The 14,599-nt window shown below is 41.4% G+C and overlaps 1 protein-coding gene across 3 annotated transcripts in view; it reads right to left on the reverse strand.

Annotated features, from left to right (window-relative positions):
* Positions 1–4,949: 4,949 nt before the first annotated feature.
* Positions 4,950–14,599, reverse strand: part of LOC106582696 (interleukin-17 receptor D) — a 53,505-nt gene continuing 43,855 nt past the window's right edge. For 2 of the 3 annotated variants that reach the window (XM_014166010.3, XM_082967352.1), the window contains 11 exons: positions 14,461–14,579; positions 14,098–14,218; positions 13,825–13,869; positions 13,406–13,557; positions 12,306–12,371; positions 12,091–12,145; positions 11,774–11,884; positions 9,707–9,891; positions 9,091–9,250; positions 7,958–8,830; positions 4,950–7,138 (listed from right to left, as the gene is read on the reverse strand). In XM_014166010.3, the coding sequence (XP_014021485.1) occupies positions 7,008–7,138; positions 7,958–8,830; positions 9,091–9,250; positions 9,707–9,891; positions 11,774–11,884; positions 12,091–12,145; positions 12,306–12,371; positions 13,406–13,557; positions 13,825–13,869; positions 14,098–14,218; positions 14,461–14,579 (2,018 nt within the window). In that variant the 3' untranslated portion in view covers positions 4,950–7,007. The remainder of the gene's footprint in view (positions 7,139–7,957; positions 8,831–9,090; positions 9,251–9,706; positions 9,892–11,773; positions 11,885–12,090; positions 12,146–12,305; positions 12,372–13,405; positions 13,558–13,824; positions 13,870–14,097; positions 14,219–14,460; positions 14,580–14,599) is intronic. The other variant, XM_082967351.1, reaches the window with a different exon arrangement.

The raw sequence follows: 14,599 nt of genomic DNA on the forward strand, positions 1-14,599 counted from the left end.
GGAGTTGTATCGCCGCTTCAAGCACCGCCCATCAACAGTGTGTCTGTGTGTGTGTGAGAGAGAGCCAGAGACCAATGTAAAATGTGTTTTATATTGGATATTCGGTTCTCTCGTCAATAGTTATTGAACCAAACATGCCATGATGATGAAACAGTGGCGTGTATTCAGGGATGCCAAGGGAAGCCAGGCTTCCCCCCAAAAAGGATGAAAAAACCCCAGCAATTATGTATATTTCTTCTCTCTGTGTTTCCTAATTTTCATTCAATTCACAAGAGACTGAATGAATCTCGCTGGAGAAAGCATCCGAGCGAGCAAAACAGCGCCCCTCTGTCTCTGTATGTGTAGCCCATCTATCTGATGCTGTCTGGTCAAAAATAGTATGATATTGTTGCTGCCCGTTGCATTGAACGTAAGGGAAGCCAGCGAGCATTTGGCCTCCCTTGATAAAAAAAATACAATAATAGCCAATCAGTGTTGAGCTAAAAACTGAGTGAGCTCTAGTCTGAATCGTCTTAGCACACCATTTATGTGTGTGGTTTGGCTTCACAACAATCACATCAGAAGCCAAATGTAATTTACAGAAAAAAAACTTGTATTGTTGCATCTTGTTGTTTTGTTGTTCTCTGGTGTCTAGCTAGCTAGCTAAAACTATCCCTTTCCTAAATTAACCATGGATGGAGATCAGGATTTGGACTTTACTTAGTTCTCCGTACTGGCCAATGATAATAATGGTGATTCTGATCCAACCATAAATTCATACATTGTGCCTTTGGCCTGAAAGAATGAAAGATCAATATGTAGCTAGATGTAGTAGGCTAATGTTAACTACCTGGCTAATCGTTGCCCATGAAAGGAAGTTATACTGCAGTTTTTAACAACGTTCTTTTCTGATACAAACTAGTTTATTTGAACCTAGTTTCATAAGATGACCATATTTCCCAACTGCTTGCTGTTGTTTTGAAGTAATCATGGAAAAAAACCAGTCCTTATTTTAGTGCATTTTTCACCCTGCCAGCTCCTATTAGGCAAGCGAGCAAGCATGTTAGCTAGGTAGCCTGGGACTACAAAAACTAAAATCGGGTACTATATGACAGAGTCATAGACCGTTTCGGCAACATGAAAGAGAGGAGGATGGCATTGGTGTTTCTTTACAAGTAGGGTGGGTCAACATGTTTTTCATACTTACGCACGCACACACACAAATCAGTACTTGATATTTAGCTTACGTTGATTGGACTAATTTGTTTTTGGAATGGTGCTGGAATAGTGGAGGCAGCTCTTGTTTTCTTTGCGACTTGCGGTAACTCTCCGGTGTTCTAAATCAATAGTTGTTTAGTGGTCCGTAAATATCGGAAATATTAACTTGATTAATTGATAGGTCATGTAACAGTTTGTTACATGCAATATGCTTTGTGGAATTCACCAGACAGATGTTGCTGTCCGGATTTGTGATGAAACAAAGGTGTGGTTGAATTTATTTTGCCACGGTCTTATTTTCTCAGCCTTAGGCTTATATATCACTGTGGCAAGACATATGAACTAACAGGTTGTAGAACAAATAACGCAATTATCACAACACATCAACTCAGCAAAAAAGAAACGTCCCCTTTTCAGGACCCTTTGTTTCAAAGATAATTCGTAAAAATCCAAATAACTTAACAGATCTTCATTGTAAAGGGTTTAAACACTTTCCTATGCTTGTTCAATGAACCATAAACAATTAATGAACATGCACCTGTGGAACGGTCATTAAGACACTAACAGCTTACAGACGGTAGGCAATTAAGGTCACAGTTATGAAAACTTAGGACACTAAAGAGGCCTTTCTTCTTTCTTTCTTTCTACTGACTCTGAAAAACACCAAACGAAAGATGCCCAGGGTCCCTGCTCATCTGCGTGAACGTACCTTAGGCATGCTGCAAGGAGGCATGAGAAATGCAGATGTGGCCAGGGCAATAAATTGCAACGTCCGTACTATGAGACACCTAAGACAAAGTTACAGGGAGACAGGACGGACAGCTGATCGACAGCTGATCGTCCTCGCAGTGGCAGACCACGTGTAACAACACCAGCACAGGAGCAGTACATCCGAACATCACACCTGCGGGACAGGTACAGGATGGCAACAACAACTACCCGAGTTACACCAGGAACGCACAATCCCTCCATCAGTGCTCAGACTGTCTGCAATAGGCTGAGAGAGGCTGGACTGAGGGCTTGTAGGCCTGTTGTAAGGCAGGTCCTTACCAGACATCACCGGCATCAACGTCGCCTACGGGCACAAACCCACCGTCACTGGACCAGACAGGACTGGCAAAAAGTGCTCTTCACTGACGAGTTGCGCTTTTGTCTCACCAGGGGTGATGGTCGGATTCGCGTTTATCGTCGAAGGAATGAGCTTTACACCGAGGCCTGTACTCTGGAGCAGGATCGATTTGGAGGTGAAGGGTCCGCCATGGTCTGAGGCGGTGTGTCACAGCATCATCGGACTGAGCTTGTCATTGCAGGCAATCTCAACGCTGTGCATTACAGGGAAGACATCCTGCTCCCTCATGTGGTACCATTCCTGCAGGCTCATTCTGACATGACCCTCCAGCATGACAATGCCACATATTGCTCATTCTGTGTGTGATTTCCTGCAAGCCAGGAATGTCAGTGTTCTACCATGGCCAGCGAAGAGTCCGGATCTCAATCCCATTGAGCACTGTTGGATTGGAGGGTGAGGGCTAGGGCCATTCCCCCCAGAAATGTCCTGGAACCTGCAGATGCCTTGGTGGGAGAGTGGAGTAATATCTCACAGCAAGAACTGGCAAATCTGGTGCAGTCCATGAGGAGGAGATGCACTGCAGTACTTAATGCAGCTGGTGGCCACACCAGATACTGACTGTTACTTTTGATTTTGACCCCCCCTTTGTTCAGGGACACATTCTATTTCTGTTAGTCACGTCTGTGGAACTTGTTCAGTTTATGTCTCAGTAGTTGAATCTTATGTTCATACAAATATTTAAACATGTTAAGTTGGCTGAAAATAAACACAGTTGACAGGTAGCCTAGCGGTTAAAAGAGTTGGACCATCAATTGAACAGTTGCTGGTTCGAATCCCCAAGCTGACTAGGTGAACATCTGTCTTTACCCTTGAGCAAGGCACTTAAGCCTAATTACTCTGGATAAGACTGTCTGATAAATGAGTAATATGTCAAATTATATTTTGAATCAGGGAAGGATGGAGAAAAATATATAATCTTTATAGTCATAGCACGCTTTGTCTGACCCCTTAGACTCGTGGAAATTAGTCTATATGGATAGGACGAAATTAAAATGTTTCTTACAGGTTAAATAACCAGTGGTGGAAAAATTATCCAATTGTCATACTTGAGTAAAAATACAGATAACTTAATAAAAGTCCCCCAGTAAAATACTACTTCAGTAAAAGTATAAAAGTATTTGGTTTTAAATATACTTAAATATCAAAAGTAAATGCAATTGCTAAAATATACTTAAGTATGAAAAGTAAAAGTATAAATAATTTCAAATACCTTACATTAAGCAAACCAGACAGCACAATTTTCTTTTCTTACATTTACAGATAGCCACAGGCATGCTCCAACAATCAGACATAATTTACAAACTAAGCATTTGTGTTTTGTGTGTCCACCAGATAAGAAGCAGTAGGGATGACCAGCAATGTTCTCTTGATTAGTGTGTGAACTGGACCATTTTCCTGTCCTGCTAAGCATTCAAAATGTAAAGAGTACTTTTGGGTGTCAGGGAAAATGTATGGAGTAAAAAGTACATACTTTTCATTAGGAATGTAGTGAAGTAAAAGTTGTCAAAAATATAAATTGTTAACTAAAGTAGATACCCCCAAAAACGACTTAAATAAAAATACTTTAAGGTACTACTTAAGTACTTTACACCACTGGAAAAAAACATGGTAGCAATTCAAAAGGAACAGTTTGGAGATTATGGTAAAATTATTAGACTAAAAGGTGAGGACACATTTAACCTGACGAGACCGAATCCAAAAACATTACACTGTTGATTCATGTGCATTTTATATTTACTGTACGTTTCACCGCATTTGTTGATAACGAAATCTGAAAATATTCTGGATACATTCAGTAGCATGATAAGAATATTATTGGAAAATGTGGGCTAGGTGCAACAATGGACAAAAAAATGACAGGGGTTTGAGTGAGAGGTGTAACTGGTGTTTCCAATGGCCACACACCTCTCCAAAGTGTGTACAGTTCCTAAGTAATTTCAATGCACTTGTATGACTCATTGTAAATAAGAATTTGTTCTTAACTGACTAGCCTAGTTAAATAAACGTTTTTTAAAAAGTATTCAATTTAAAGATGCTTTTTGAATCCTCCTACAGTAGCTGTGCCATCAAGGAACTAGACCAGGCACACGTGTAGTTGTTTTGTTTGGAACACAGCCCTGCATCCACACCTTTACAAATTATGCCCACCTGACCCAGACTGCAATTTATAATGGAACATTTTGGGATTGCGTAAACAACAATACTTATCCCAAAATGTTCCATTATAAATTGCAATCTGGGTCAGGTGGGCATAATTTGAACGTTTATTTTTTGCCAACATGCCTAGCTAAATTATAAAGTATGATTTTAATTCCCAATTCAGAATATATAATTTTCATAGGCATGGCACGCTTTAAGAGCTATTGAAGATTGAAATCCAAAAATGTATTATTTATAAATCATTTTTTGATATTTGTTTTTAAGTTGTGGATTGTTCTCCATTCAACCCTGATTCAGAATATAACATTTTCATAGTCATTGGCATGCTTGGTTCAATTGCTGTTGACGAGAGAAAACCGAATATCCAATATTGAACTAGATTTACCTTGTGTGTGTGTGTGTGTGTGTGTGTGTAAGAGAGACCCAAGGGGTCTTTACAGTGAGATAATACAGTACAGCAGGGTTCCCCAACTGGTGGCCGATAGTTTTATTTGGACCCCCAAGTTTTCTGAGCAAAACATAATAAATAAAAACATGTTTGTTTTATAGATTTTTCACTGTTGGACATCTGCTTCAAGAGATTTTAATTTTGGAAATCTGTTGAAGTATTCCCACGCATAATAGAGACGTGATCGTATACAAATGTAAGCAAGGTTTGCAGTCAAATGATCTGTAATTATGTTCTAGTTGTGTAGAGTGTAACACACTACATTACTCAGCACCAAGTAGGCCTATAGGAAGTGTAGTCATTGGTGTGATTTCTAATACCCTCTTTACAGTGATTTTCTCTTTTGAATAGTAGTCTATTCACCGTGGGATGGTAATCTACATAATCTAAAAAAAAATGTAGATTAATAATGGATAAACGTTCCATATTGCTACTGAACTTGAGCAGTGCTGATGGACTGTCAGTCCTAATGCAAGCCATGTTTACAATAGGCAAACTAACGTGACTTAAATGTAGGGGTTGGGTGAAAATAAATGTGTGTGGGGGGAATATTTCTATCCCAACCAATTATTACACCACATTTGACAGTTACTAAAACATGCAATAGGTTACATTGTACTTTAACTACCAGTAGCACTTGGCACAGTGCTACTGGTGAAATCAGTTGCTCACTCAATTGGATTGCCACTTCAAATACTGCTTCAATTGGACAGATATCAAATATACATCCATGTTGCCATGTAAAGGGTGTAAATATTACAGATTGTGTTCTTGCAATGACATGTTTAGTTACACACTGAGCAGGAAAATGGTTTTGTCTCGCCGAGCCATCCTTCTAAATCTCGTCTCCTTGACTTGGTTGTCCGAGACTTACAATTTCATTTTTTGCTTATTCCTACATTAGAGTACTATAAAACAGTACAAAGTGTATATATAAAAACATAGGGAAAAAAAAGGATCTAAAAACTATACAAAACTGGAATAAAACGGATTATTTCCAAAAACAAAGTGTTGTCAAAATGACTGGCACTGAAAAACATTGTTAGAACGTACACTGGAGTAGACCCACAAAGATGGGGTTACTTTTTGCTCTGTAAGAGTTGAATAACAGTATATTTCCCAAGTTCCAAATAAAGGCATTTAGTTTATAACATGAGAACGCTCCTAAAATCAAACCCCTGTCCATTACTGTGAGTGCGATATAACATTTTCATAACTGCTGGTTTGAAAAATATGATAGAAATGTGTGAGTACTCCCAACCCATCTGCTCTCTTACACAACAGTTGTCAAAACCTTTTCTATTAGTTAACCAAATTGGTGCGAGAATTACATATTATTTTTTTTAACAAGTAAAAAAGTGCTTTGACACCCAGTTCCAGCACCTTGTATCCTTGTCTTGGTGTACAATACTTTAAAAAGTGATTTCATATTTCATAATTGACAATAAATTAAAATAAAGTAACATACAAACAAATGCTCTTTCATTCAAAACATAATTGTCCCAGTATTTAACAAACGACATCGTTGAAGTCACACATTTGTGTTCAAGCCCAGCACTAACACACCAGATTCAAGTAATCATGGAGTTGATTATCAGTAGAGGAGTTGAAGCATGTGTTTCTGCGCTGGGCTAGAACAAAAATGTGTCACCTCTTCGATGCACCAGAGGACCAAGGTTGAGAAACATTGATGTCGGCCATTTGATGAACTGGTGACCTGATATGGGGTGGGGTGTTTTAAAGGGCAGATCTGGTGTAGTCTGAATTAAACATCTTTACACCACTAACAATTACAGGAGAGCACTGCAAAACAACATACAACCATTTGGTTAAATAATGCCTTGCCTTCACAGTCACACAACCGCTACTTAGAAGGTTCACAAAACAGTGACATCACCCTCGGCGTTCTAAAACTTTGTCATCATTCCTCCGTGTTTTATCAGCCCACAGTCCACAGAGATTCTGAAGCAGATGACATCACTAGAATCCATGGGCTTGGTCACTGGGCTTGGATCCAATGATTCCTTATGAACAGACCATGCATGTCCAGGTAATGTAATGTTGTTAAGTTCACTACAAGGGAGGAACAGGAACGAGTCCCAGTCCTTCAGACTGCTGTAGATGGTGGTGGCTGTGTAGCTCAGCTTTACAGATGGACTGCACTATGCCGTGCAGAGAGCTGACAGCAGGGGGCTCCTCATCACCTGGAGATAACAGACGCACACAATGAAGAGATATTCAACAAATTTCAGAGGCACAACAAACACACAGGACTTCACTAGTGAATAACATTGGTGTTTAATATGAGGGTTTCACCATAAAATATCCTTTACATTGTTTTTACACACTATTTATTTTATTACATCAATATGTCTTTGTTTTAAATGTTTTGGTGCCAAACTGGTGGCAGTCAATAGTTGGAAGAGTTGCAGACTTAATTGAAAATGCCATTGTTGATTAGATGCCTTTTTAATTAGGCAATTTTCTCTTGAACCATTTGGTCTATCCGCTAGAAACTCGTGGACGATTTGGACAAACATTTTTGTTGTTGTTGAAGTTATTCAAGTATAAATGACCGGAGTTACCATAGATTACCTGTTAATTACCAAAATTACATAAGATTCTGGTAACTTTGGTAAATTAACAGTAGTTTTGCAACCCTAAATGGTACTAATGGTGGAATAGAAACAATCAGTGGTGGAAATGAGTGAGGAGTGGATTAAGAAATATTTCTGGTATGATGTCCGTATATGTCTGAAATGATGTCACTGACTCATCTGACTGAATCATCTCAGAATGAGATAATCTCCGATGATTCATTCTTAAATCTGACTCATGGTTCATTATTAGTCCTTTTGTACTTAAATGTGAAAATGTCATATAGCATAATTTTAGGAATAGGGCTTTAAATCTGACTCATTCTCAATTTGACTTATGGTTCATGACCACTTACTATTTTGCAAGTGAAAATGTCATGCATAATTGTAGGCATTTTTAGACATAAAACATCATTGGTCTCTTACCCAGTCCGGAAGAAGATGATTCGCTGTCGGCCAGGGAGGAGAAGTCAGCCTGATCAGGTGACAGGCCCTCCATGAGGGGGATGGACAGCTCAGAAGAGGGCACTGACAAATCATAGATCCCAGAGTCTCGGGGCATTTCTGGGGGACTGGCTGACCCATCTCCAGCCTGGGGAGGGACGACAGGCCTCAGAGACCCCAGACCCAGAGGACCCAAACCAGACGAGGCCCCCGACATGACCCCAGATTCCCCCTGAGAAAAGCTGGAGCTGGAGAGGCTGTTGCCAGGTCCTCCGGGTCTGTCCAGGGAACAGTGGGCCAGGCTGGAAGGGAGAGACGTGAGCAGCACGTTCCTCTTCAGAGTACCCTCGCTTTCTGATGGCAACTTAAATAGAACCTCGTTGAGCGCCAGCCCAGAGTCAAACTTCTCCATGTGAGGCGACGATGATGACAATGACGCTCCGGCACTGTCACGCTGCTTCAGAGACGGTGCCGGTGGAGCGGGTTTCACCTGCCTCTCGAACCAATCTGGCTCCAACGAGATGTGCTGGTGCATGTTGCAGATGGCCACGTATAGAGACCGCCCTGACTTGCTCCGGAAGTAGTTCCTCTTGCTGATGTTGAGCGGCTGCGGCTCGCATTCCGGTAAACTGAGCTGGCGGGAGTGGAGGCGGCCGAACATCTGAGGGAGCTGATCCATGAGCTTGAACTTGGGAGCGAGGCTCAGCATGGTCGGGACGTCGCTCTCGTGGGAGTAGTCGAAGTAGACGGCCATGAAGCGAGACAGGTCCTGGTCTTTCTGGCGCGCCTCACAGAGCTTCTCCGCAATCATGGCCACTGCGACGATGAAGAGCTCTGATCCGTTTGCTGCTGCTGCTCCGCCCCTCCTCCCACCAAAAGGAACAATGGACATATAGTAAGTCAGTGACTTTATTGCGTTTATTCTTGATAGTTTGTTAAAATGCATGTACTGGCTGTATATGTATTTATTCAACTGAACATAACCAAAAGGACACCTGGTGTAACTGCCGTTGTTAATTCAGTAGAGGTCGGACAATGTTTTGGACACTTTTGGTTTTCATTTGTCAAACAAATTAAATCAAACAATCATCCCCCCAAAAGATATATGAAATCACCTCTGGCTGGTGATTCCCCCCTGCTGCTCTTCTCTATATAGTACTTGAGGCCCTTGGAGCAGACAGTGATGATGTAGTGAGCCTCATCAATCTGCCGACTCAGCCAGGACATCTGGCCCTCCTTACAGATCTGCAGGTGCTCCCACAGGTCCAGAGTCACCTGGAATAAAAAAAAAAAAAATAGGAACAGGGGAATGGAATGAGGCGAGGTTAAACTATAATATCACCTCCAGGACTAACAACCAGAGAGAGACGTAGTCAGATTCCGATGGTATATTATCATCATCATCGTTACTATTATTGATTAATATTACAGAATAGTAAACTATTTTTGAGTATTTACTGAGCTAAACGCATCACGTCGGGCTGGTGGACGAGACTATTACTGAGCCGTTCCTATAAAATATGCAGCTACTACTAATTCAACTATGAAGTCACACACTGCATGGGATCCACCAGCAGGTGGCACAAAACACACACTCCTGATTTCCATTTCCAACCCCATCACATTCAATTCTCTGGCCTGAGCCAACCATTAGAGCTAAACTAAGGAGCTATAACCTAGCTACAAAGTTGTGTGCTTGAAGGAGCATTATTTTGGAAGTTTAGTGCCTACCTCACAGCCACAGAAGTCCTGGAGGAAGAAGGCGAAGCTCTGTATGACTGTGAGGTGTTTGGGGCAGTCCTTAGTGGAGTAGCAGACAAACACCTTAGTCCGGGGCCAGGGTCTGTCTGCATTCAGAGCTGTGGTGTGAGACGATGACTCAGAGCTCTCCTCATCCAGATGGGAGTAGATATTCTCTGCACAAATCAAGTTACAACACAATATACAGTATTAATACAATATGAAGACAATGAAGAAAGGTGAAGGGAAATGCATTGGCCTATTGTACTAAACGTCTACTAATGTTTGTAAATGTTGGATACAGATTTTTTTTAAAGGTAGATTCAGTAAACAGACAGAATGTAGACTGAGGGACTTTTATTTTTTTACAAACCTAAGTCATTGGTAAATCTAAGTGCTGGCGGTAAGAATCATTATGGGTTCGGGGGTGTGTCACATTGGTTTTTGTTGCTATTTTAACAGCCGTTATTATGAGCACAATAGCTGGCGGTGGTGCGAAATGGCTGGGTTTGATGAATAAACAAGTTGTAGGTGTGACGAGGGCTTGGCCAATCAAGGCGTTTCATGGCTTAATACTGCATGCATTCGTCTCCAGTTCTGTAGGTTATTGACGGTATTTGCATTGTCATCAACTTCAATCGCCCGGGGGGGACGGAGTATTCTCATCCTAGTCCATTGTGGGTTGATTAACTACTACAGTTTATTAAATAGCACAGGCTACAGTAACGAGTGATAGCAACAGTAAAAAAAAAAAAATTCAAAAAATGTAATCCAGTGTTGAGTCAACATTGTTGTAATTGGCTTCAACGAGTATAGGCCTTTAGGAATCTCCTCAAATAAAAATACTAGGTTCCCGTAAATTCTATTGTATGTGTGAGGCACGTAACGTTCTTAATAGGCAAGAGATACTGTAGCCTGGGCCTACAACTGAGATGGCGTTATAGGCTATAAACAAATGTCAGTCCTATGTTTGAAGGAGCACATCTTTGGTAACGGAACAAGGAGGCGCTCTTCGGAAATGGGATGGATCCTTGCCGAATTGGAGTACGCACTGCAGGTAGTCCTATGTGAATAAATGCAAAAGCGTGTTGGCAAAAGCCATACAACTTGACCATTTAGAAAGCTTTTATGGATAGGCTACTTGGATAAGGATTGTTGTTAAGGATAAGAGACACCTGACGGATTGCTGTTGATCCATCTTTTGTTATAGTAGCCTACTAACTGCTTGTTTTTTTTAATCAAACGAAATGGAAAACAAGCAATTGTTACAGGAAAATATAAATACCAGATTATCTCATCTCTCCTTCCATGATGGGCATATAGCCTAATTATTTTAATTTCTTTAACATACATCCAAAATAATAACAGGAGCTGGCTAAAATAATGTAATAGCCGACAAAAAGGGGATATCTGTTCACTGTTTTGCAGCTGCCAAACTTCATCTTTTAATAAAAGCTTGGTGATTAAGAATTATTCCAAAGCAGTCTCAAGCCAAACCCTTTATCGATAGTCTTGACTACTTGGCGAATGTAGTGGGCATGACAAAAACAAAAAAACTGACTTCATTGAGAGGAGAGGCTATGCTTTATAATCAAAACAAAACGAGGGAAAAAACATTCGTTTCTTATGTTTCTAAATACGAGGTTTATGGGCACAAAATGCACATCTCTCTTGTTCCATGTGTATATGGGCACTGTACGTCATGGCTGGATAGGCTGCGCTTCCGTTGTCAAAATCCACACCATAACCAACCGCGTTACCGCTAAGACCAGATTTTGGTTGGTCTTAAATATCCCCACCAGCGAATACTGAAATTGGCACTTTGGCGCATGTTTTTAACGACACACCTCAGATATTGCCACCCATCCCCACCTCAGCACAAGTGACTGCTAAGACAAGACTGCTAAATTACCAATCCTGGTGCTAGGGTTTGAAAATAGAAGAGTGACAGCTTTTAACAGGTCAAAAATTGCATTTGACAATTGCACTGGCTTAATACCACCTGCAAATAGAGCCCTGAACGTGAAATGTTTTATTATTATGAATAACGAAAAGTACCTTGTTGTTTCTTCCGGCACATTACAGTGAAGAGTGTAGCGAAGGCAGACATGATGACTAGCGGGACAGTGATGGCCATGGCTCTGATAGGCCCTGCCCACGGGGAGTGGACTGAGACGGACAACAGAAAGACATTTAAATAACAAGCAAATACATTTCCAATGAACTCTAAATGTGCTTTTACTCAGCAAAGTGAACAAAAACACCCGGGAAGACTTGGACAACTCCCCAGTCATCCAGGCTTATGTAATGTGAGTTTAGTAAGAGGGTGTCAGTCCAGAGGCAAGACTGATGTTAGCTAGTAGCAGGCAGCTCACCTTGGCTTACGTGGTACTGGGCCTGTCTTCTGGTAGTGTTGGTGTCATCTCTCAGCTGAAGGACAAAAGATGTATATGGAAGGAAATATATGCGTCAGCTGAGATGGCTTCAGTGGGTTTCTTCATGGTTTATGTCAGTGGTGCGTCCACAATAGCACCTTATTATTCCCTATAGTGCACTACTTTTAACCAGCGCCATGAGAATCATTCTTTACCTCAATCGCATAGGTTCCTGGTATCACATCTTGAAGAACGCATGTTGTTATGGGCAGATGAAACTCCTTTGCAAAAATAGAGTAAAATGGTGCATTATTATTGTGCTGTTTCTGTAGTGATACAATGTCCAGAGCTGAGGAGTCTGACTGAGGGTTTGGAATACTGACATCATAATTGTTCATTTTTTCACCTCTAAACCAATCATATTGTTGATGACCTAAGTAGGTCCTGTTTCTAAACACAGTATGTGAGAGAGAGGGGACCTGAATGAGAGCTACAGCTAGCTAGGAGGGCTTTGGCTTTTATCATTGTTCGAAGACAGAACAAGTAGGGCAGGGCAGCTAGAAGACTTGACTGACAGTAAGAGGAACAGGGGAGATATGATTTTTCTCTTTCTCTCCACAGCTGAAACAATGCATCCTGGATACAAAGTGCTGTCTGTTCTGGCAACATGTGTGAGAGCGAGAGAGAGAGTGAGAGCGAGAGAGAGAGAGAGAGAGGAGACTCCTCTCCACCAGCCCTGAATAATGATGTTATGCTCTGCTGGGAATATCTTCAGTAACTCAGTGGGTCTGATCAAACGCGTCCTTTCAAATGTGATTTGCTTTTGCCAGCCAGATGGACAGGGTTTGCACCTTGACTTTTCTAATGGTTCAATTTCAACAGGTAAACCTAAACAAGCACAGGTCAAGTATTGAAATGATTTAAATACTATTTAAACCGTGGTCTACCTCAGTGATTCTGATTATCACTGACTGACTGTGAAAGTAGGATAGCCTATGATGTGTCCCAGGAGGTTACAGGATGTCAGAGAGAGTCCCAGACGGTAGGGGCCCGGTAGAAAGAGGCCGAGGACAAGACACGTCAACATACCATAACCGTACTACACCCTCCTCAATGTCTGGGAAACACATTAGAAGCAGCTCAGGGTCCATATTACAAAAATGTCTCAGAGTGGGAGTGCTTATCTCGGATTTCACCTTTACCTATTAGATATTAATGAATGAGATTATACGGACTTTGGGGCAGATCAGCACTCTTAGCGACACCTTACCAGTAAAAACGATGTGGCCAAATCATAATGTAATCATGCTCTTACCGGTTTGCAGCGTTTAAGTCTGAATGGTCCCTCCTGTCGTAGTTTATAGTACAGGTAGTAGATGGTGAAGCCAAAGGTGGAGGGGGCGTGGTCGAAGACAACATGAAGTTTGGAGCCCAGCTGGGAGATGTTGAGAGTCTTGGGCTTCCAGACTGGTCACAACCACCAGACAAAGACACACAGAGACAGAAAGAGATTAATTGATGTATATGAGCATTATAGGAATTTCTGGTGGTTTCATCCATAAATCATAATTCTTTCATAACATTATTTCAATAAACAGTAGCGGACACAACTCAATTACTATACAATTAGGATATAATATTACTATGTTACACAATATAGTACATGTTAACACAATGCTGTTACGAGAGTAATTACAGTATTAGCAAACAGATATGGGAAACTTGATAACTTACATGGTTTGCAGACCAGGTTGTCTGGGCCCAGTAGAACTTCGCAGGCTGAAAACAAACAAAGACAACAGGAGTCTTCAACAACAGTTATAATACTATTACAATTATTGTTAGCTACAACGCTATCAATAGGGCCAAGAGTTTTCCTCCCGATCAGGTTAAGAAAAACTCCTGTCCTGGCTGTATTGATATTCCAAGTTGGTGGTAGTGACTTAACTCTGAGCTCTAGTTCTAGCCTACAACTAGGGCCTGCAGTTTGAGCTGCATTCCACTTACAGTTTGTGCGCAGGAAGGATGGGGGGAAGAAGCTGTCGTTCATGACGGTGGGGAAGGGAACAACACGGACCATGTAATCTGTCTCAAAGGCCAGGCCAGGGAAGGGCTGTGAGCTCATCTTCTGTCAGGGAATAACAGCGCATACTTCAGGGTAAAAGTCAGCCAGCACTCACAAATTAAGTATTGCTTCGATGTATGATCAGCCGTCAAAAATGGATGCGTTTCGGTCATCAATTCTTTGAACGGCTACGGCACCCAAACACATAACTTGGTAAGACTTGAGCTAAGCTCATTCGCACACCTTACTTCCAGGTGCATGGAAGAAGAAAAACAACTGTTAGCTGAGTCTACGGTGTGACTTACCACAGTCTTGTAGGAGAAGTTGAGTGGTCGTGGGTCTTTGAGGATCATGTGCTGACACTGTTTGCCCTCTGGGTTCTTATCCTCTAGGTATACTCTGAAGCCCTTCACATGCTCAATACCTGAACAGAATAACACACAA

The sequence above is a fragment of the Salmo salar genome, chromosome 22 (assembly GCF_965601325.2).
Source record: "Salmo salar chromosome 22, fSalSal1, whole genome shotgun sequence".
Lineage (NCBI taxonomy): Eukaryota > Metazoa > Chordata > Actinopteri > Salmoniformes > Salmonidae > Salmo > Salmo salar.